The 23807-nt window shown below is 38.9% G+C and overlaps 2 protein-coding genes across 3 annotated transcripts; one reads left to right on the top strand and one right to left on the bottom strand.

Moving 5' to 3' along the window:
* The first annotated feature begins 35 nt into the window (after positions 1-35).
* Positions 36-3384, top strand: dcakd (dephospho-CoA kinase domain containing). Its single transcript, XM_020918305.2, has 5 exons — positions 36-343; positions 853-965; positions 1376-1579; positions 1927-2014; positions 2273-3384. Exons 2-5 carry the CDS (start codon positions 854-856, stop codon positions 2556-2558), a joined length of 690 nt encoding a protein of 229 aa, XP_020773964.1. The 5' UTR covers positions 36-343; position 853; the 3' UTR covers positions 2559-3384.
* Positions 3385-18485: 15101 nt separating this feature from the next.
* On the bottom strand, positions 18486-23451 carry LOC110154417 (C1q-related factor-like). Of its 2 annotated transcripts, XM_055150395.1 has the most exons (3): positions 23268-23451; positions 22807-23234; positions 18486-19384 (listed from the first exon to the last, which is right to left on the bottom strand). In XM_055150395.1, exons 1-3 carry the CDS (start codon positions 23449-23451, stop codon positions 19205-19207), a joined length of 792 nt encoding a protein of 263 aa, XP_055006370.1. In that variant the 3' UTR covers positions 18486-19204. The 2 variants fall into 2 exon arrangements, with proteins under 2 accessions (XP_055006370.1, XP_020774066.1); XM_020918407.2 differs by having other exon boundaries at positions 22807-23451.
* Positions 23452-23807: the final 356 nt, after the last annotated feature.

A 23807-nucleotide genomic window follows, 5' to 3' on the forward strand; every position in this document is an offset into this window, starting at 1 on the left:
TCGTAACAACACGGAAAGACTTTGTGGTTGCGCGTGGTGAAGCTATGAAGCTAAGTAGCTAGCTGTCAGTCGAGTGAATGCTAAAGTTAGTAAGTTGAATAACAAAATCACACAAAAGTACACGGATAGCCTAAGCTGAAACTCTCGTACTTAATTAGTTATGGCAGTGGTTGTGTTTGGACGTGTTGTTGATGTCGTTGTGAAATGAATTGGACTTCTTTTAGCTTTAGCCTGGTAGTAGCTGTACTGTACTGGGTGTTATACTGTACCAGCCCTGCAGGTCGAGGGAGCCTGCTTGGATTCCTCAAATAAAGTTGTTGAAGGAGCACTTTGCAGTTTTAAGGTAAAGCAACGTTAAAACTTGTACGTTGTGATCTAAATTTCTAACATAAGCTGTAAAACTAAAGTAAATAATTGACTGATTGATTGAGAAATGCCTGAGTGTTTTATGCACCCCCCTTATTTTTATTTTATTTTATTTTTTCGCGTGGCAAAAATTGGCCTCAAAAGCTATTATTACTTCTGTCAATCATAAATGTAAATTTCTGCAGCCCCAAGGCAGTTGATTATTTATGCAGCAGGGGGCGCTTTTTACTCTACGAACGAGTACATAGTGTATCATAACAGTGTCATTTTCATAATTTTGCTTGTCATCCCTGATCTGCATTTTCATCATTAAAGTTAATCTATTTAACTGTTAATACTCACCAATCAGTAAGCAAAACCTGGTAGTAAGTAGTATAGTAGAATAATTCAGGTGTTTATTGCTTTTTAGAAATGTATTGTTCATACTACATTTTGTGTCTTCGTGTTAATTGTGTTAAATAGTTTAATTCAGCATCTCTCCCTCAGGATGTTCCTGGTGGGGCTGACAGGGGGCATAGCCTCTGGGAAGAGTACTGTGTCTTCAATGCTGCGTGAGCTGGGCTGTCCTATTATAGATGCAGACGTTGTAGCCAGAAAAGGTAAGGTGCTACTTCTATAGTTGTGTACGCATTAGTAATGTTTGTGCACTCCGACATTTTGTATTAAAGCATCTGACCATATACTTGTGACTTAAAGTCCCCTAATTGCACATGAGAGTGGCTCATAGTCTAATGTCCTGTTACTGGAGCAGTTGTAATGGACATAAAGAGGTTGAGCCTTTAGGAGCTTGTTAAGACAAACCCTCAGCGACAGAGCACATGAATCACGGCTGTCTTTGCTGACTGGCGGCTAGTGTTTTACTAATGTCAGGATTAAAAGGTCACACAACTAGGTGAACAGTTATGTAGACGTATATGTGCTTGGTGTTTGCACATGTTGGTAATTATTCTAACGTATTGGTTTTATAATATATTCATTTTAGACTTTTAATACTATTCTTCTGTTACAGTTGTGGAACCAAATACCCCTGCCTACCACCGTATAGTCTACCATTTTGGCTCAGAAGTGCTACTGGAAAATGGAGAGATTGACAGGCAGAAGCTGGGTCAAGTCATTTTCAGTAATGCAGAGAAGAGGAAGCTGCTGAACTCCATCACGCACCCAGAGATCCATAAAGCCATGCTTAAACAGATACTGTTCTACTTCCTCCGAGGTGAGTGACAAGTCGTCTCTGCCCACTTCGTTAAAGCAGCAGTGAATGCACGGTAAGAGCCAGATAATTTGTCACAAAGGATTTGAAACACGGTTGAGGCAAATCTACAAATAATAGAAAATATATACGTTTTAGATATTGTTTTGAAACAGCGATAACTTTGTCATTACACAGCAACAACCCAGTCATCCCAGTCTCAAAGCTTGAAGTTTAGGTTAAAATGACTTTCTCTACACAAATAGTTTATTCTTGCAAAGTAATTAAGCTAATTGTGTTACATTTCAGTCCACTGTGTTAAAGTGTGTTTGCTCTAATTAAATCTGTTTCGCTGTGCTTCCCCTCCTAAGGCTACCGCTATGTGGTGCTGGATGTGCCCCTTCTCTTTGAGACACGGCGCCTCACTCAGTTTCTTAACCACACTGTCGTAGTTTACTGGTGAGCGCCTCATTTTCTCCATCCTCCATCATCTCCAGACTGTTTGTTTACAGGTGTCTGAATTTAAGATGATAAATAATAACTATTTTGTTTTTTGACACAATACGCCCATTAAACGTTCACTTTTCTGAGATATTGGCTGCATTTTCCAGTTGCTCCTTTCTCTTCCTTGTTAGCTCGACTCTGCTTCTGTATATTTTTTAACAAGCCTCTCTCCAGCAGCACCATAAATAACCACTATTGTCGGTTCCTTTTCAGTGACCCTGCCACTCAGCTGCTGCGCCTGATGCAGCGGGACGGTCTGACCCAGGAGCAGGCGGAGCAGCGTGTGGCCGCTCAGATGCCCCTCAACGAGAAGCGCGGCCTTGCCAACCACGTCATCGAGAACTCAGGCAGCCGCGAGGACACCCATCGTCAGGTCCTCAAGCTCCACACCAAACTGGAGGACTCCATGGACTTTCTCTTAGTGAGGGTCATCGCCATCGCTGCTTCTGCCAGTCTGGGTGGGATACTGCTGTATGCGGCCAAGATGTTATTGTCCTAACAGTTAATAGGGAAACAAATAGGAAATAAGTGATCAGGGCTATAAGGGGAAGCAAGGGTTAAGGCACTGACTACATTTTACTGTGAGATTAGTGTCAAACGCACCGCTGGTAATACGGATTTACCTACATTATTAGCATAACTTGCACTGACATATATGGTTTAGCGTGAAGGGGTTTACGTGCAATTTTGACAAACTGAAGTAGTACCTAACTTTTTCAGATTATGTTCACCCATCACCTCCAGTTACTTTTTTTTAGACAAATTGCCTTTTTATATGCACCAGTAGTGCATACAGTTACAAGCCACTCACCTTTGTTATATCATTAAAACCTTTTCAATTAGCTTGTATAGATGTACATAAAAAGCACCAATTATTAGAAAATACTGTATTTTATTTTCATTTTTAGTAGTCTAGAAGTCACTTTGGCACCTGTAAGTTTCTGCTCCAATTTTAATTATTAAGATAACCTCCAAAATCACCAAATGCCAGAGCAGTCCCCACTCATAAACATGCTAAATTGGATGAAATAGCAGCTTGTAGTGAGAGGAATCTTAATTGCTGCAAAAAGCAATAGTTTAATTTTTGGTGAAATGTCAAGATTGTGTTAATGACGCTAATGAAGACGAATGTATTAGACAATCTGTTTTATAATGGTTAAAGTATGGATTTCCCTGGGGATTTTATGATGTGATTTTGGACAAAGCTATGTTCTCAATGTATTCTCTAACTTGGGGAGTGGTACTACAATTTTATTTTCTTGCACACTCACTTGTAAGTTTTAAAACAAGCTGCTGATTGTAAGATAAATCAAACTCTAAATATATTCTTCTATATTGTCTCTTTATTTACTTGTAACACATAACCTAACAGTGGAAAAAAATCATTATTACTTTACACTGCGGTTATTACAGAGCACAATAGTTTACAAATTTGCATTTTGTTACTCATTGTAGAATATTAAAAAATGCATTTATCTTTTTTCATGGATGAACTCTAGCACGGAAGGCATCATAACAATGTTGTAAACACTGTGAAGTCCAAGTGTTTGCAGCTCTGTGAATAAAGGAAAGGATGGCTATTTTGAGGAATCTGTATCTAAAATATATTGTTATAAAATGTATTAGGTTATAAAATCTAGAAAATAGTAAACATAAAGAAAAACAATGAATGAGCTGGTGTGTCCAAACCTTTTACTAGTAGTGTAATATTTAAATCAGTAAGTCCTCCAGAAAAAGAAAAAAAAAAACACTTATCAGTACAATACAATTTCCATACAATCCTGACCATTTCCCTTTCCTTGCTCTGCCCACTTGAGCGTGAATGAAAATGTGCACCCATAGGAGACAGTGGTGACATCATGTTGGCACCGATCCCCCTCTGGCCTTCATGTGGCTCTCCTGGCTCCTACACGTCCCCCCGGTGTGGTCCCTGTGAGCGTCAGAGCACTGCAGAAATAATGTAAAGTGAAGGGCCTGCAGTGGGCGGGTCAGCCAACCACCGCTCCACAAATCTGACACATGATTCATCATACACAAACATCAGTGAGACAATGAGAGGAGCCTATGCATTTATGATTCACACATGTAGCAGAAAAGTCAACCCATTTAAAGAAAGGTGATGAATCAAGAAAGAAAATGTACTTAGATGTATGTATTTATTACTCAACAAATTACTCTGCTGGTGAAAGTTTTTCAGTGCAACAAACAACCGATGAGTTACACACATATAATTAAGATATTCATTTTGAGTAGATTATCTTAATATCCAAATTGCTGCTTTGTATCAACATTATAGGTAACATTTTTAGTGGAGGGTCTGCCAATGTTATGTTTTTATTCTTATCTAGAATGTTCCACAGTATAGATTAAACCTATTTATCACAAGACAAGCAGGTTACAGCACTACACTACATTACAATTCAGATCTGTGCAGATTTTACCCTATTCACAGAAGGAATTATTGTATTTTTGAGTAATAGAAACATCTGTAATGAATAAATACTAGATGTCATGCCATGGAACATTCCAGGCAAAGCACAGTGCACCTTTAAGTAATTACATAGGAAAAATAATGTAATGATAATTTATGGTTAAGGTTTGATTTTTCTAACATTACTGATCTGTAAATGAGACATTACAGATTAGAAATTTACACCCCCATAGACACACAGTTCACTCTATTCTTAGCTGTAGCCTCTTTTAAAGCTGGCTCCGCACTGATCCAGGGGGTACCATGCGTTTCCAAGCAGCCAGCTGTTGTATAGAGATTTCCAAGTGTGCGTTTTCTCAGTCTCTTCTTTCAGACAGACGCACAGAGGCCAGATGCAGGGCGACTATATCTGTACCAGAAAGTGTGAATGCTCCGGGCGCAGAGGGGTGGCGGCGGTGGAGAAGAATCGGTGTTGAATATAAATTGGGTTTCATTCTGCAGGTGTCAAGTGAAAAGGTGAACATCTTAAGTTGTCTTAGTGGTACTGCTGCCAAATTTACTTATTTGACTGACAGTGGCTCAGTGGTTAGACTAGTAGTCCCCCAACTTGAAGGTCGGAGGATCAGTTCCTGCTTGGACAAAGTTCTGTCATTGTGTCCTTAGCAAGATACTTCATTTCTGTGGGTACAGTAGAAGCTTATCATCACAGAGTGTGAAGTAAATGAATAATGACTACAGTGGAGCACTTTTACAAGGCTTTAAGGCGTATTACACACTGCGCACTATGTAACCTTTCTGGTGGATCACCTGTCCTACTGGTCTCCATGGAGATCTTATTTGGCATACCTGGAATGGTCCACAGTATGAGATTAAACCTATCCATCTCCATGAGTCAAGCAAGTGACTATCTGCAACTATCAGACAAGTTACATGTCAAATCAATGGAGAGGCTCAGAGAATGCAAGATAGACAAGTTCTTTAAGGCATGCAGGTGGAAAACCCTCCACCTGGAAAGTTACATAGTGCACATTTAAGTAAAATTTGAGAGTATACAGTATCAAAATAATACTACTTAAACTACTTTTACCAGTAGTTCCTTTTAAAGGCAGTTTTAAAAGCTATTTACGTCCACAGTTTTATACAAAACCTCATTCATCAAACTGTTATAAAACTGAATTATGTTCTCATATCTTTTTTTTTTTTACTCTGACCAATCAGATCAGACATTTGAGTGTGTGTGTAGGTTTAGAAAGGAGCAGAAACAACAGTGAGACAGAATGCTTTGGGGTAATAGGAACTTAGACAGCAATCACTAACTCACACTATATGATTAGGCTCAATTAAAATTACACATACAGGTTTAAAAATCTTCACAAAATAGTACAAATATCCCACCAAAACATCTACTCAATTATAAGAACTTAGTAATTTGAGTATTTGTAATTAGTTACCACCTCACTCACTACACTTGTATAAGAGTCTAACCCCTGCATGTGTGTCCTCTCTGCAGGAGTAAAGTACATCATTTGGAGCTTGTGGGGGGTAAAGTCGTCCATAATCTCACCATCGCGTTCAGGAAGATGTCCCGGGGCAGCGCAGTTTGTCGACATTTTGGAATCTCCTGTCTGAGTGGGTTTTCATCAGCTCTGTCCCCGCCTGCTGTCACCATCAGAGGTAGGAAGAAGAAGACTGTAAAACGAACACAACACAAATGTCTGGATACATTTATTATATGAGCAAATTTGGTTGAGAGGATTTTAACTGATAAAAAGATGATTTATTTACTTAAAGGGCCTATATTAGACTATTTTCTGATCTATGTCTCTTTACAAACAGACCTGGAGTTTTGTTTTGTGTTTTGTTTCATTCACACATGTTTAATACACAAACCCGGCACATTTAGGCTGAGTTCTTCTCTCAAACACTCAAACACACTCCTTTCCACCATGTGATAAGAGATGAAAAAATACGTGATCCACTGTGTTTTTAAACTTCATACACCTTAACTAGAATCATTTGGATAATTTCAGCACTCGAATATTCCAGTCTCTAGTGAACTACAGGTAAAAGGAGCTGCTAACATGAAAACTACCATTTCATGACATCACAAGGCGGTACAAAGCATTTAATAAAGAGCTACTCAAACATGTGTGAATGAAACAAAACACAACTCCAGGTCTGTTTTTGAGGAGGTAATAACATTATAACATGGCTTAAAGCTCACAAGAGTAAATTTTGCATAATATAGTCTAACTTGTTTGGTAATTTGGTAGTACGTAGTAGTTAATATCAATAAAACCATAATTTATATCATGATTTTCTTAGGACCAGATCACAGTTTTGATTGTATTTGAATTCACTGCCTTAAATAGATAACTAAAGTGATCTTCTTGTCCTTAAAGTCCACACTTCATTGTGATTGGTTAACCCCACCTCTCACTCATGCACAGCATAAGAAAGACTAATCAGTAGTTGCTCTAAATATTAGTACATTAATCATAGACGTTGTCATAGTTCTAGAGTTAATTCTAGCCCTACACCTCATATTAAAACCCCTCTCATATCTCTGCTTGAGTATGTTCTGTTAAAGTAACACTGTATTTACTCTAAAAATTAGTTACTAGTACCCATAATTTGTCTTCCTTTTCTGCAGTAATTGAAAGTCTAAGTATTTTTTTCCATAACTATTTGGATTTAAAATTATTGACTGAGGGCTAGTATTTTCTTGCTACACTGAGCATACATCCTGGAGGGCTTTGGCTGCTCTGTATTCAGTGAGAGTTGTGTGAAGCTTTTCAGTTGTTGATTTTCAGTAAATTAACAATTAATGCAAGTCACTCACAGTTATTTAGAATTACAGAGGCATTCACAAATTAAAATATGGAGTAAGACCAGTTTGCATTTAATATTGTTAATGCTTGTCATCTGTAGGAATCTAGTCAGACAGTTTTTGGACATCTTTTTACTGATGGTGGTTTTATGTCGTGACCAGTGCACAAAGAGCATGATTGTGTATGGATTTGCAATTAGGAGCAGTTCTCAACACAGACTAACAATTTATGAACTAAACATGTCGCCTATTTGAGAACAATTTGATTGATTGGACTCTAAGACACGTAAGTGCTTCAGTATGCTTAGGTAACGATGAGCAGACACTCTTCCAAGACACTGGCTCTGTCTCGTTGGTGATTAGGCCAGATTTAGATCAAACTTGAAAGTCGATATATATATATATATATATATATATATATATATATATATATATATATATATATATATATATATATATATATATATATATATATATATATTTAATCATAACAGATCTGTAAAAGTATTGTCTGAAAGTGAACTGAACTTGAATTCCCTTTGGAAAAAAAAGAAAGAAAGACAATTCTCACTTAACTGAAACAACGTCAGGATTTCAATGTAATTTGCACATTTGGAAATCTGCCACCATTTATGTAAACATGAATAATTAAACCTGCTGTCTGACACTTACAATAATAGGCCTATAGTGCCTACAGCAGAACTCACCTTTTCGTCTTATACCATTTATTTTTATTTTATTTATTTATTTATTTATTTCATGATTTTCAGCATAAACCGCAACCAAAAATCAATAGGACAAAGAGTCAAAAGAGAAAATAAATAAATAAATAAGTTATGACGCATTTACTCCTGAACTAGAGGATTCCTGGATCTGTAACGTGTGAAGCTTTTATTGGCTCATAGGAAAACCTAACTTAACTTGACTTAATTTATGAATCAAATGTAAATGAACATCAAACTAGATTGAAAAATGGAAGTAGTTTTCATTTTGGACAGCACTTGTTGAGTCCGCGTCGTATTCAGTGACAAATACATCCCGACACCACCGCGTATTACAACACCCGTGAGTCCAGTGCGTGCATAGCCCAGTGTGCGTAAGTGTTGCGCTCTTGAACTTTGACCTCCCTTTGACTTCACCGCGCTGCAGAGGAGGCCGTAGCGATGCTGTTGCTCCACGGCCCGTGTCAGCGCTCATCCGCGGCTGTCCCGTGATCATCGCTGAGGAGAAGAGACAAGCACCACGGCGCTGCAGAGACCCGGGCCACATGACTCAAACTGTCCCTGCGCGTTAGTCCCCGCGCACTCACGGGCCAAAAGGGAAGAAGAGGAAGAGGACCACGGCTACTGAGTCACGCTGGACCCACCCCACATCTTGCCCCTCATCTGGCCCCTCCACCACCACAGGACACAACACAAGGCAGGTTGTATGGAAACCTTATTACACTGAAAAGAAAATAAGCACGTGTTTCTTGAACAGCAGATTTCTAATGTGTTATGCAATTTAGAAAAAAAACATAATGCGTTATATATGTGCATTTTCTCTGCTTGTGTCAGCTTTTCCCTCGAAACGATAGCCTTTGGTGTAACTTTTACATAAGCGAGGAGTAGCTTTACTTTACACAGCTGCTTTTTAAGTGTATAGTGAATTATATAGCCTAGTTTATAGTGAAAGTGAATTAGCCTGTCTTTTAAGGTACAGTATGTAGACCTAACTTTCTGAGGGCCCATAACCCCCATCCATTCCACAGTAAGAGAAAGTTAAAGCCATACTTAGGAATACTCTCTAAGGAGATAGGTATGTTTTGTACTGTACTGTGTAAGGGTTTAGCCAAAGGAACAACATTTCCATGGACACAACCAGGAGGAAGTAGCCAGGCTGGACACCACCTTGTGCCTCTGCTCAATTTCATTTCTCTCCAGTGACTAGGTCAAAAATCAGAATACACTAGACGTTTGCAAGAACCCCTGAACTTGTAGACTGCACACCGGCCAGTCAGCGAAGAGCTGTGAAGCCATGATGTCAGACTCAAGCGCCTGTGTGGGTCCCTTTTGTGGTACAGCACAACAGTAAACAAAGTGATCGAGATGGATGTAGACAAAGACACACATTCTGTGTTGGCAATGATTCCCAGGAACATTATATGTTAAGTTTAACCTTAGATGGGAAAAAAAATGAAAATGTTTCAGGACAGCTACATGAACTGTTAATTAGCCTAAATTGTATGATTTAGTGCTCAATCAGTATAACTTACCTCATTCATCACCACATACCTTTTGAGCAAAAACATAGCAATAAAACCGTCAATATTCAGCAAAGAGCCAGTATTTGTTGAAGCTAATCAGAGCATTGTCCTTTTGACAGTCGGTGGAGATTAGCTCTTTGTACAGATCGATGTACTTCCTGTCTCTCAAGAGCAATCACATTGAGGCATTATATCTGTATCCGTCTTAAAGGTGTACTGCATAACCTTTCCAATCACCTGCTTGTCTCCAGACAAATGTTATTGCTTTGCTTTAAACATATCTATGTAGCATTTATATTTGTCATTAATACCTTGAAAAACTTGCAGTCTTAAGGGGCCACCTCTCTACACATCTCACCTGTAACTTGGTTTAGAGGACCCAACTGCTTGTGCATGGAGACAGATGTTGCCATAACTTTGGTGCAAGTTTAATACCTTTTATAAAGAAATAGACGAAGGGACTGTCACCAATGGCATTCGATTCCAGTCAAATAAAGCTTAAGAGTCTTGCAGTTATGGAGAGAATTTGGAGCAGAGTTGCATATTAGGAATAAGAATTGATTTACAGACAAAATAGCGAAATAAAAACACCAGGATCATGTAGAGCAGATTAATACGAACATTTTAAGACCAAAATGAGCAGTCTGACAGCAGCAGTTACGGCGGGAGGGCCAATGTTTTTCAGTACAAAGTGAATTGAAACCAGAGTCGATGGAGCCAGAAGCTCGCCTATTCTCACTGCCTATTTGGAACACGGTGGCAAGGGGGTTAGCTTTGTCCATTTTTATATACAGTCTATGTGAAAGCAGCTACATCTTTATGGAGACGCAGGTGTCGTACCCTCCACGCAGTACACCTTTAAGAAATGAATAGTTTTCTCTTCGACCACAGGATCATTTGAACTGCTGTACATAAAACCAGTTTATTTTTACACAGATGCGTCGCCTAGAGATGTTATAAGGTTTTTAAGGATCATCAAACCCCTGTTTCCCATTGTTCAGGCATTACAAAGTCACTGATGCAGCCATTCGTGCATTTAAGTGTAGGCAGGTGGCTGTTTTAGTGGGCGGATGTGTACGGGAGCGTGAAGGGACAATTTAGCTTGACAGTTAAAAGTATCTATCTCTAATTTGGATCTCCCCCTGGTGAGGAACAACAGCAAGCTCTCATTAACGTCACTTCGGGAGGCTGGGACGTGTCCGAGTGCTTTGTCCCAACCCCTTGAAGACAAAATGGAGATCTCACGTGCACAGTTGACCTCAACATATGCAAAAACGGTCAAACACGCATGCTGCAGACAACTGATAAGAGCTCACGTCTCAACAATTGGCCCCTGTAAATGTCAGGCCTCATACTGATAGTGAGTGGGCGGATGGGAGCAAGTGAATCAAACATTTCCCTGAGTTACGTAGGACTAAAGTGGAGATTAGCCAAATTGAAACATCTTATTCTCTGCAAATCCTTGTGTCTCATGCATGCATAAAAACAAATGTACTGTAGACAAAAAATGTAGAAATATTCCAAAAGTGGAGCAAATGATGCGGATTATTCAGAAAAAGCTGCTTAGGAATGCTTATCTTGTAAATGCAAATCTGCTTATTTGTAACAATAAAGGAAAGGAAGTTAAAGGTATTCTCTTATGAGTCAATTTTAAATTCATGTAATAAATGTTAAGTGATAAAACACAATTTTCTACAATTATTATGAATATAATATATATAATAGAGGCATACGAATTACTTGTGGCATTGAGCCAGATCAGTGTAGTGTCTCTTGAGGACTTGAAGAGCCAATACTAAACAAAGAAGATAAAATTTTAATGTTTACAATGTTCTCTTAAAACTAATTTGCATGCTGCACAGTAGTCTAGCACAGTGTTGCCCAATCAAAGGTGCTGGGACACCTAGGGGTACACAGGCAACTAGCAGGAGGTACTTAGATTAGGTTGGATTTCATATTCTAGTTAGAGATCGACCGATGTGTTGTTTTTTGTTTTGTTTTTTCAAGACTGATGCCGAGAGAAATCAATGACCGATAAACTCTGCAGCTATTTTTGGGATGTGGGGCTGTTTTTTTATTTTCCCCAAATTCTGTAATTTTAATTTAGTACAAAGACCCTCTCAACTCTTTTTTTTTTTTTTTTTTTTACCACAAGTGTTACAGTTAAAATTTTTTTTGCAGTGCCCTTTGCAGTGCACTGGAGTGTTCAAATAAAGATTTGTGTATGCAGCTGGTTGGCCCAAACAAAAATATTGGCCCATGCTGGAGTTTTAAGGCCGATAGCTTGGGGGTTACTCAACACAAAAACATATTAAAAAGGGTTGGGAACCACTGGTGGTCTAGGCAGCAGTACATATGTTGACCCCTGTTCGTCAGGAGATGGATCCCTAGTTCTGACCATTAGCTAAATAAGATCCTATATAGGGCTGCTCAATTATGGAAAAAATCATTATCACAGTTATACAAAAGATTATTTTTTTGTTACACAATGCATTTATTCAGCATTTCTCTCTCTCAAAAAAAATCCCCAAAACTCTTTATTATTGATAATTTTTGCAAAACTTTCAAATTGAAAATAAATATAGGCTACAAATATGTACCTCGCACTCGCACCTGCACAACTGAACTGGGCCACGGCCGGTGACATTATCACACATCACTGTTTGTTTACATGTTGCGCAGCAGAGCTAAATCTTTAGTGGAGAAAATAAGTCCAGTGGCTCAGAAATATTAAATAGTGAGGCACATATGAGTCCTGCTGCGATACGCGCTCCTCCGTAAGTTTATGGATATAATAACAGCGCGAGGAGTGAGGACAGCCAGAGACAAGGACAGGAGGAGTGAGGACAACCGGAGACGAGGACAGGAGGAGGGAGGACAGCCGGGGACGAGGACAGGAGGAGAGGGGGACAGGAGGACGGAGGACAGCCGGGGACTAGGACAGGAGGAGTGAGGACAACCGGAGACAATGCTGCAAAACCTTTGTCTCTGTCGCAGTCCTTATTGAAGGTATGTGTGGATTCAGTGTGTGTTTTAGAGAGGACTTTATTCACTGTTTTCCTCGTATGAGTAACATCAGCGTATACACAGAGCTTGTATAGTAAAGTCTTGCGTGTCTGCTTACAGAAGCAACTGTGTCGTGCGTTGGCCCACCTCCACCAACCAGGCCCAAGTCCCAAATGTGCCGTACCTGGGCATGGTTCGATTGCGCTCACACTGGACAAATGCACCGCAGTTTAGGGGCTACCTGTGCTTGGGCACGATTCTAAAGTCCTAGTGTGATTGCACCCTAAATCATTTCAACTCGATTATATGAGGTTAGCAATCATTTGACACACAAATCAAAATCGTGATCAAAATTCATTTGATAGCACAGCCTTAATCCTATGCCTATTTCACATTGTCCTATCATCACATTTTGAGCTGGTACTGTACTCTGGTTCTCCGTGACACATTAAATCATCCGTCTGCACTGGGTCCTCTTGGGGAAGGTTGTTGAGTGCGGTCACCATCAAACCCAAACAAGTGTCTTAAGGGGAGGTTACGCAACAAAAGCAAAGAGGGATCACCCATTTCTGAGGAGACACACACTGTCAGGAGACTGCTTACAATACAACTCTCTATTGTAAATGCAGGATTTGTTTAATTTAATCATCCGTGAATCCGCTGTGGTTGCCATGTCTCACTGTGTCATATGTTGTGATATAACTCATTGAAGCAAGCATGGGAATTAAGAACTACATTTATCTCTATTAATGGTACATTTGCGTGGCCAGTAAAGATCCAATAACTAGAATAATCAGATAACCCAGTAATTAGATTAGATTTGGTGTGTGTTTACATGCACTGTAGGAATCTGATCATCAAAAAGGCATGTATTAGTTAATCAAGGATGATCAAGGAGTAACTATTTGGAAGATAAAGAACAATGACTCAATCTTTTTAACATTTTCTCTTTCATTTTTGTCTCTTCAACATTACTTTGGCCTTTTTGTGCATACTTTTAATTGTCATAGTCTGTACACACGTAAACAATCAGAAAGAAATCCAACTACTCATCTCACATGACATTTCAAGAATATAACTCCAGAAATTCGATTATAATCAGATTTTGGTGTGCATGTAAATATGGGCAGTGTAGAATATAAAAGTGTGAAACTAATAGCTTCAGAAGAATGACATTCAAAATAACATCTTATTTTGATCAAGATCTAATTCTTATTATAGACATACTGGAACACTTGTAAATGTTCAGATCAAAGTTGTTTTCTTAAGATCTGGGAGAAATCATCTTTGACATCATGGCGTGCCTCTAATATGAAGATTCATACCCCCTCCGAGCAACAGGGGGCAGGCTGTGTTACATGGTGCCCAGCTACCCCTCTGGCAGCTCTGACCTCTGCCCACACAGAGCATTAGATTTAATTGTGTCTGGAGGAAGTGGGCCATCTTAAAGACAAGCTAGCTTTTAGGCCACAGGGTTTTGGGGAGTGCGTCAACATTTACGCACGCAAGCCACTGGGAGAGATTTGGGAACCATTTTAATAATCAGCTGATATTTACAGGTAAATGTTGAATTTAATTGGGCCTTGAGTGGATTTCACAGGAGTTAAGATGGTGACATTCACTTAACGAAAGAGGAAGTGTCTTATTTTGCGCAGTTATGTTACTTGTGAAACTACAGCTGCAATGCAGAGGAGTGTGATGGCCATGATCCCAATTTTGTTGTGATTTTATTGGACTAATTGATCAAGAAATGAATAAGAAGAAATAACGCTCATATTTTCAGTGATTTACTTTTATGATAGTGGCATAGAAGAAATCTGAAGCTCAATGGATCATAAATTGGACAAAACAATCTGAACCTCGGTGAGACTTTCTTGATTACATAAGTATTAAATAAAACTGGGCAGGAAAAAGTCATAGGTTTTTCACATGTTGGTAAATGGTCAAGTTTGTATATAGCGCTTTTCTACCTTCAAGGCACTCAAAGCACTTCACATCGAGGAACTACTCACCCATTCACACACAGATTCATACACCAGCGTACACAGACACTGGGGGTGGGGTGGTTCTGACAGCTCTACTAATGATGTTTATATCGAGAATGGGATCCGAACGGCGAACCTTCAGCTCAGTGGAGAAACAAGCGACTCCGTTGTGGTGATGTTTTATACACAATTCTTAGCATCTACTCATTTAAATGAATAGTATATGAGTTAAGCTGGTCATACAACTGTGATGATACCTTCACTGGTATAGGGTGACTATTTTAAAGGTACGTTATGTAACTTTTCTTGTTAAGTGCATGCTAATTGATTGTGTGGAAATGTTATTGTGTTGCGGTGTTATATCAAAAAGAAAGTACATGCATCAGTAATAGGGCATATCATTAAGAAGCTGCCGATATGATACATGCCTCAATACAGTGCACTTTCGATTCGATACAATATATTTCAAATTGATTCGATACAGTTCAATAAAATATAATGGCTAAGTCATGGCTAAGATATTAAAAGTCTCTGTTAAACCACTTCTTGTGTGAAGTTCATATGAAATTTTGAATCCTCAAAACAGTGAATATGTCAAAAGTGTCACATAAATGAGTTTCCTTCTTCTAAACAAACAACAAAATAATTTAGTAAAATATACCAAAAAATACTCTTTGCCATATATCGATACAGCAGCCCACGATATTGATACTGTATTAAATTATTACAATATATCGATATTTCAATATTTTTGCACACCCCTAATCAGTAATATGAGCTGGGTCGCCTCTCCACAGATATGATGGATATACTCAGACTTTGTAGCTGATGTTATCAACTTTCCTTGGGAGTGTGAAGCTAACTGGAAGCACTACTCTGTTAGAAGCTCTGTTACTTTAATTAGACTTTAATTTGAGCTTTATTTGAACACAATCTGCTAGCATTAGACAACAGTTTTTCAGTTTGTCACTCTCGCATTTTTTGTTGAAAATCATCTAAACTGGACCATGAACGCTCGTTTTGATCACAGGCTCCTAAAAATGGGTTGTTTAAAACCATTTTGTAGTTTTTCTGTGTTCGTTGTGTCACCATGGTAACAGTTGAACATTCTGCCAAAAGAGATACACATAGAACACCCAGCCTGATGTCACTGCAAGTATAATATAAGTTTGTGTCCATACTTTTCAGATATTCCAGGAAAAGCAATAAAATCTCCATTCACACGTTCCAATGGTAGACCCTCCACCAGAAATGTTACATAGTGTGCCTTTAATTAACAAGGTAGTTGAAGTATCATGGACTAAACTGGATCATGACCATTTAAAAACAGTTTGTTCAGGTTCAGATGTTAAGTCATATCTGTTATACATCCCTTTGGCCACAGCAGGGCACCAGACGCTTACAGCTAGATTTTTGAGCTGAGACTCTTCTCGCTTTGAATGTAAATCAATTTAACCCCAGTTTTATCACACAAGTCCCCAATATTTGTGTGTCTAACTTAGCATTTCGAAAAGAAGACAGCTGAAGGGACTTGGGAGGAAATGTCAAATGGCAGCTCTGTCCAAAGAATTCTCAAATACCAAGCTCTTTAGAAAAACATATTACTTCTTACACTAGCCCCAAAGCTACTGCTGGTCCGTGACACTGCTCTCGGAGTCCAGCGGAGGATAATTTGCCCCAGATTACTGGGCAACATTGATCTTAAGGTTGAGTTGATACATCCTAACACCCATCTCTTAACTTTTCCTCCCCTCCACGGGCATTAGAGGGGCGAGCGTGTCTCCTCTTTGATTGTGCAACGTAATTATCACGCTTCATTTGGCATTTAGCACAGCTGGTATTTGCACTACCTCAGTGATCACCTCAGAGCTGATTGCGTCTTGCTGTGGAGGGCTGGTTTCTTTGGTGCGCTAACAACTTCCCTCGAGTTGAGAAAGAAGAAATTAAGAGGCACAACAATCAGATTACCAAGTTGTTTTACAAGTTGTATTTTTTTCATTTTGTCCATAGACAGACAGTAAATATGAACTTGAAATGGCATGCATGGTTAAATAAAAAGGCAAATGAGCACATCACATGTTTTACTAGAGACAGAGGATGTAAATATATGTTAGACAGTGTTATTACAATAATCTGAGAGTTTTAATGGTGCACTTTTTGGCAGGTCTGTCACCTGCTTGTTTCTATAGATATGTAATTTCTCTGCCTGGAATGTTCCGCAGTATGACATTAAACAGTTCCACTTTACATTTACTCAATTACAGGTGGATTTACAACTCAAAAATACCAAGAAAAACTGGTCTGGCAGGGATGCCTGTAACTTGGTCTGGTTTGGTCTCCAAGAAGAAAGAAATGTTTAAAACCATACTGTGAAATATTCAAGACATAGCAATAACATCTCCATGGAGAAAAGCATTTCACAGACGTTCCACCAGAGAAGATACACAGTGCACCTTTAATGTAAAAATATATACTTGTACTCTGACAATACTTTAATGTCTAAACAAAAAATATCACTAGTTCTCCATATATTTGGAATAATTGCCCATTAAAATGGAATAAAAGTATATACGCCCTACTGACATGTGTATGTAATGAAGGCATGTTACCAGGTGTCATTTCAGATTTGCATCATTAACAGAGATGGGTAGAGTAACCAAAATTTTTACTCTTGTATGAGTAGGTCTAACGTTACTTTAAAATAATATTACTAAAGTAGAAGTATAATGACCCAAATATGTCTGTGTAATCCCTCAGTCGTCCAGGTAGCGTCCATTAGTTTCGCAGTTCATCCAAGCGGCGTCTTCAGTTCTGGTTAGATTGCTGATGGACCCTGCCTTATAACTGCCCAAAGGGAGGAGATAACTACACTGAAACTAAGCCATCTACTTGTTTACAGTTTCTATTTGTTAACTATGTTTACTGAACTGCACTAAGTGTGAAGTGCGCCAAACTGTCACTATTGTTTTCCCTGTTTTGGTAAATTCTCTTATGAAGTGGCTGTTTTTTTTTCTCCAGTATAAGACCCAGTGCCATCTTTGCTATACTGAATGGAGTAGACCACCTTGCTTTGTTTGTGGTTCGGGATTTTGTCCTTTAGGTCAGCCCGTTTCTGTCTCAAAGTTTTTGTCAGTTTGAAATAGACTGGGATCTCATACTGCTTCATTTGTTGCATTGAATGCCCATTTTCATCACGTTCTTCTGGGGAAAGTGAAGGAAGTTTCTGTCTTCAAGTGTTTGTAGGTTTGAAATAGACTGGGACCTCATGTAGTCCAAAAATCCAGCCGTGTAAGGAATAGCTAGACCCTGTCTCCTAGGTCCTGATTGTCTCTTGTCCAAGCATGGCCTTCTGCACATATTGTTCTTCTTTCAGAGGAAATAGTGAAAGAAGAACAGCATGTGAGAAAGCCCTCCCTCTTTGGGGGTATCCAAAAGGGGTATTCAATAAAACAAAGAGAGTTTAAACCAGGACAAGGCAACTATTCTTTACACAGCTGGTGTTTTTGAGAAGTTACAATGCATTTTATTTTGCTAGCGACCCAAATAATTACCATCAAAAGTATTTGGATAAACTACTACTCAAGTACTGATTAACAGTTGAAAATTAAAATGTATTTATGATTTATGATTTATCAGTTAATGTAATCACTTAGACTAACCACTGAATAATATGATTCTGGAATTTCCCAAGAGTAGAAAATTACAAAATCAAATCATCTTTTGTCACTATAGACTTACTTATGGTAGGAAACCATAAGTAAGTAAACCTTTTACTTAAGTAAGAGTACTGTTACTTCAATAAATAGATGCTGTCAGAAAACGTCTCTGAAATGTACAATTTGTTTGAAAAGTTAATAAATGTTAATAAAGTGGGTATTACCCTCCTCTGAAATTTAATACAAGTAAAAATAGTGTTTTAACTGAAAAGATTTGTATTGTATTTAAATGTATATTCTGGGCATATTATTCCAACTTACTGGGAGTAAGTCTGTATACCATTCTTCATACGCACTGACATATGTACAAACAGCATTTTCTCGACTCTATACAGCACATGTACAGACAACGCGGTGGCCACAACTGGTGGTGATTTTCGGAGACTTGAATTTGAAATGACGGCGACGTTTCGGCACAGTCAGATTTGCTACAACACCCCCTGGCATGACACATAGGAGTCACTGTCACTTGTAACATGGCTCAAGTCCATCAAATAACAGCATACAAGCACCCAGTATCACCCATAACCACTGATCCTTTCGCCTTCTTCTGCCATTTAAGCCCCTGTCCTGCATACCACCTAGTTAGAGAATGTCCCATTTTTTCATTGATTCCACAAACTTTGCATAAAAACTGAGATTTTACATAGAAAACTTGATCAGATATTTGTTCTTGCAAAGAAATTAAGATTTTTTGAGACTACTGGCTTTCATAATTGTAAAATATCTCACTCTTATTACGTTCCAATTGACTTAAAATCATATAGTGTTTTTGCAGTTATTGTTGATGTCCATTCCTCCACGTCTCAACACATTCAACAACTCTCTTTTTCACACTCTTTTTCTACGATTTGAGGTGGTCACCCTACTTAAGATGAGTGGTTTTAAGCAACATAGTCAGGAAATATAGTCCACTCTTATCACCTTTGACCTCAGTCAGCATAAAGGATGAACCCTGAGAAGGTGCTGTATTTGTTGCTGTTGCCCCCGTGAGCTTTGCCCCCGTCCAGTTTAATGAAGACCTCATCTCCAGCGTCCAGATGAAGGATGACACTGTTGCTGGCGTAGTCATAACTCTGGTCTTGGTCTTGTGCGATGGCGCTGGCTCTGACCTGGTAGTGACAAGCACACACAATGTAAACACAGATTCAGCAGTGACCTACATAAAAAAAACACCACATATCAAATTTTAGTTTTAGGATTACTGTGAGGAGATACATCACGAGTTTATAATTTTTCTGGATTATGACCAAACAACATCCTTCATTCACTTTCATTCACAATAAGTCACAATTCCTCTAGTGTATCACCACCAGTTTAAAGGTACAACTTTTCTGGTGGAGGGTTTGCTACCTGCTTGTCTCCATGGGGATGTTATTGCTGTCCCTGGAATGTTCCATGGTATGACATTAAACATATGTATTTATTTCTCAGTTATAGTTTCTATTGCTCAAAACACAATATCAATAAAAAACAAATCAACAATTAATCTATACTGTGGAATAACAGAGTAACATTTCCGTGGGGGCAGGTGGCGAACCCTCCTCTAGAAATGGTACGCATTGCACCTTTAATGAAATCAGTTAATGTGACAAAAAAAGAAAAACAACTCAGATGAAACAGATAAAAATGACAAAAAAAACATTTAGGTTGATTTTTGTCAAGATTATGATTTTTTTTTATTCTTACCATTATATTCTGATGATTATTTATAACCGAATAATGTTGAGATCCTTAGCTCTATGTTTTACATAAGCGCGAATAGCAGCCTGTAATAACTGTCTAACTAATTATAAACCAGCCCTTTGATTTGCCAGTCTAGCTCTAGACTGTATGTGTAATTACAGTGCAATATTTTACAGGCTAGTAATTAGCTACACATAAAGCTGTTTATATGTCTTACAAATCACATGTTAACTAGCCCAGACACTCAACGAGTTTGTCACTGTAAAATCTGTAATTATAAAAAGTTAAGGAAACACACAAAAAGAGAATTTTATAGTAGCAAAATCAAATTTAGTTTTTGCTGCTTTGCCAAGATATAAGCAAACAAAAGCTTATATTGTCAATAGTAATACTTAGACGAATACTTTGGTGAAAAATAAAGCATTCAATTAGTAGTAGAGCGTTATCAGCAACTACAAATCTAGCTTTTATACAACATCCACACAATCTACATATTTTCTTTTTTAATATTTTCGTTTATATAATGGATTATATTGGTAAAAGCACTGTAACATAATATATACAGCATTTGACTTTATATATTTCCTCGCCATGTGAATATGTTGTTTTTCTGTACAGCCAACAAACTCAATGACTCAATCTAAAGGGTCAGTCAGGATAGATTAAGGTACCCTCTGAGAAGAACTGACATGCTCTCCATGCATCTATTGCTTTAAAGAAACTCCCTTTTCGATTTAATTCTATATTTTCCATAGTGAATCTCCAGCTCCTGTGTGTGGAGCCGGCGTTTTGACCTGGGAGGATGTGGAGGATATGGAGTGACGTGTAATCAGGACTAAAGCGTGTGCCAGCAGCTGCAGGGTCCAAGTGTAAAGGTTAGTCGTGAATGACAGAGTGATGATGGACAGAAATGCAGTGCAGCCTCAACGCCAGCCTACAAATATACAGCATTTTCTGTGCATTATAAGTTCCCTTTAATCTACAGTACATACATAACGTTTAATAATTATGAGACTTACAATATATAAAGCAGTGGTGGAAGGTAACAAAGTACAGAAGTAAAAGTACAATACTTAAAGGTACAATGTGGAACTTTTCTGCTGGAGGGTCCATGACCTGCTTGTTTCCATGGAGATATTATTGCTTTGTCTAGAATGTTCTATCTATCTCATGGTAGACAAGTATAGTCTAGATTACAGGTCAGATCTGTGGAGAGGCAACCCTATTCACAGAGAGAATGAATAAATATAGATGTTTAATGTCATACTCTGGAACATTCCAGGCAAAGCAACAGAATCTCCATGGAGACACTCCACCTTTAAGTAAATTTTACAGTGGATACTTTTTACTTTTACTTTACTACATTTGAGAGCATATATCTGTACTTTCTACTCCATTGCATTTTAGATTTGGACTGAAAAGCAAAAACTGAGTTAACATCCCAACTTCAAGCAAAAACTAGCTAGAAAGCTAGAAAATTTGAGAAATTAATTTGATCACTTAAAATCTGCAATTTATTTATTTATTTTTTATCAAAATCGCTACATTTGATGTTTTAACAGTTCAAAAAATCTCAATCTCTACAAAATAATTTTTACTACTCTTGGAGTACATTTTTGAACTAGGTACTTACAATACAATAGTTTAACTTAGAGGTTGATGATGATGCTTATCTTAATTGAGTACTGCATCCACCACTGATATAGAGTAATATATACACTAAATCTAATAATTGAAATAATTTAACATTTGGAAAAATATGGTTAGACATATCAAGGCACAATATTACTTGATTATTTAATTGAGATTTTAGGGTCATGTTAATTGCATTTATGTCATGTTTCCATGTTTACTTGCTTACCAACTTTGTCTGGAAATACCCTAAAAGTACATACATTATATATATAAAATAATTATGTTATTGTCACATAAAGTAATATTTAATTGAATGCCTTCATACATTGAAAAAGTATGCTATATGTCATATCATCTTTCTTATGATTAAGATTAATAGTTATTATTAGTACATACATTAAATGTAACAACTGAAAAATGGTTAAATAGTACTTTACATTTTTATTAAATTGACATTTGTGGTCATGTTAATTGGAGTCTTTGGCAATGGCTACATTTTCAGGTTTTGACTCTCATCCATTTGTTTTATTACACTATGTTGTCTGGAGATACCCCAACAGATAATGCCCTTTAAAATAGTTATGTTATTGTGATGTAAAGTAAGAAGAAATAGATTGCCTTCATGAACTGAAAAATGCTTAATGTCAAGGTATTTTTGATATCATAATCATTACAGTTTTGTGCAGTGTGTACCAGATCTAGATTTACATGGTAGGCTTGATCACTGGCACCACCTGGAGCCTTAAAGACATTACCAAATTACCCATGGAAGGAGCCTATATCATAATTCCATATCAAATGTCTGGAGCTGACCAGCCGTGTGAAAATGCAGAAGTTTGTTGTATTTCAAAGAGCACCTGCTTTGAACTGGTCACTCCTCGCGGCGCTGTTTTGATGTGTGCAGAGAGGAGATAGCAGCTCACTCCATCCACTCACTTCAGCGTTTACAGCATGTGTAATATGCACAGATACGCACTCGGGAACCCTGCCTCTGTGTATTGTCATGTTGTTCTGTAACACCAAGTCTTAAAATTACCATACAGATGAATGCATGACTATTCAATGCACTACACATCCTTCTGTCCCCCGAGCACTTTTAGAGTTCATAATGTTGAGTGTGTCAGAATTACCAGCAGTGTTCGTTCTTCTACTTTTGTTTTCTTAGTTATTAATAAATACAACAGTGTAGAGTTGTATAGTTAAGGATACACACCAGACCGTTCTTGAGCAGGTCAGCCCACATGCTGGTGCCGTCTCCTCCTCTCATCAGGACATTGTAGATGAAAAAGTAGGTGCCCGGGATCTTGCAGGTGAACTTGCCAGTTGCCCCTTCGTAGTTGCCCCCAATATTTGTCACCACATCGTCAAAGCGCAAGATATCATAGCCTTCCTGAGGGTTTCTTAGTCCAGCGTAAAAAGCCACTCGAGGCGTTGTGTTGTAAGTGGTTGTACTCACCCCTTTTCCTCCCAGTCCTAGAATGCCTGTTCTTACTATGTCCATGTTATCACCAGGGGGTCCTCGAGGTCCAGGGGGTCCGGGCTCTCCAGGGGGTCCCGGGGGGCCAGGCTTCCCTGGTTTTCCTGGTCTGCCCAGTGAGCCATGAGCGCTGTAGGTTGGCAGCGGCGGGCCAATACTGTGGTCTCCCAGGTCTTCATCATGTTCCACCGGTAGACCTGGAGTTACTGAATCTGTGCCCGCATGGACCCCCATTCCTGCAGTGCCAGTGCTGGGGTACGGGTCACACACCATGCGACAGGTCCCGAGCATTTCGAAGTGGCTGGCGCTGTCGTCCGACCCCCCTGTGCCCACCGAGCTCACCAGCACCGGTATCAAAACCACCAAGACCAGGACCAGCATGACCCCCATAGCAGCTGCCACCAGGGTCTTCCGCCCGATGCTCAGCCGGGGAAGTGGCTGCGTTGCCAGCCTGGAGCTCTCCGGGGCGGAAATGGTGACTGTGGGGGGAGCCGCACTGGACCACCGGGCAAAAGGACCACCTCCACTGGGCGCTCGGAGCAGTAGGAGCAGGCTGCTTTTCGCCCGTAGAGCTGGTGGAAGAAGAAGCGCTCAGGGACTGGAGTGAGGGACCAAGTGATCAGAAAGAGAGGCAGTTTGAGAGAGGAGGGTGAGACAGCTGGAGAGTAAAAGAGAGAAGGAGGGAGAGGAGGAAGAGGAGGAGAGGCGCATCTAGTGAGTCAGGGCTAAGGAGGGCA

Source organism: Boleophthalmus pectinirostris, unplaced genomic scaffold, assembly GCF_026225935.1.
Source record: "Boleophthalmus pectinirostris isolate CB_2022bp ecotype Guang Dong unplaced genomic scaffold, ASM2622593v1 HiC_scaffold_14, whole genome shotgun sequence".
NCBI lineage: Eukaryota > Metazoa > Chordata > Actinopteri > Gobiiformes > Gobiidae > Boleophthalmus > Boleophthalmus pectinirostris.

Bases quoted from the DNA above. Each gene is read 5' to 3' on its own strand.
- dcakd (XM_020918305.2), top strand. From the start codon at position 854: ATGTTCCTGGTGGGGCTGACAGGGGGCATAGCCTCTGGGAAGAGTACT. The intron at 1,580-1,926 runs GTGAGTGACAAG...TCCCCTCCTAAG, and splicing joins ACTGTTCTACTTCCTCCGAG to GCTACCGCTATGTGGTGCTG. The intron at 2,015-2,272 runs GTGAGCGCCTCA...GTTCCTTTTCAG, and splicing joins CACACTGTCGTAGTTTACTG to TGACCCTGCCACTCAGCTGC.
- LOC110154417 (XM_020918407.2), bottom strand. From the start codon at position 23,451: ATGCTGGTCCTGGTCTTGGTGGTTTTGATACCGGTGCTGGTGAGCTCG. The intron at 19,385-22,806 runs GTGTGTATCCTT...TGTCACTACCAG, and splicing joins ACCTGCTCAAGAACGGTCTG to GTCAGAGCCAGCGCCATCGC.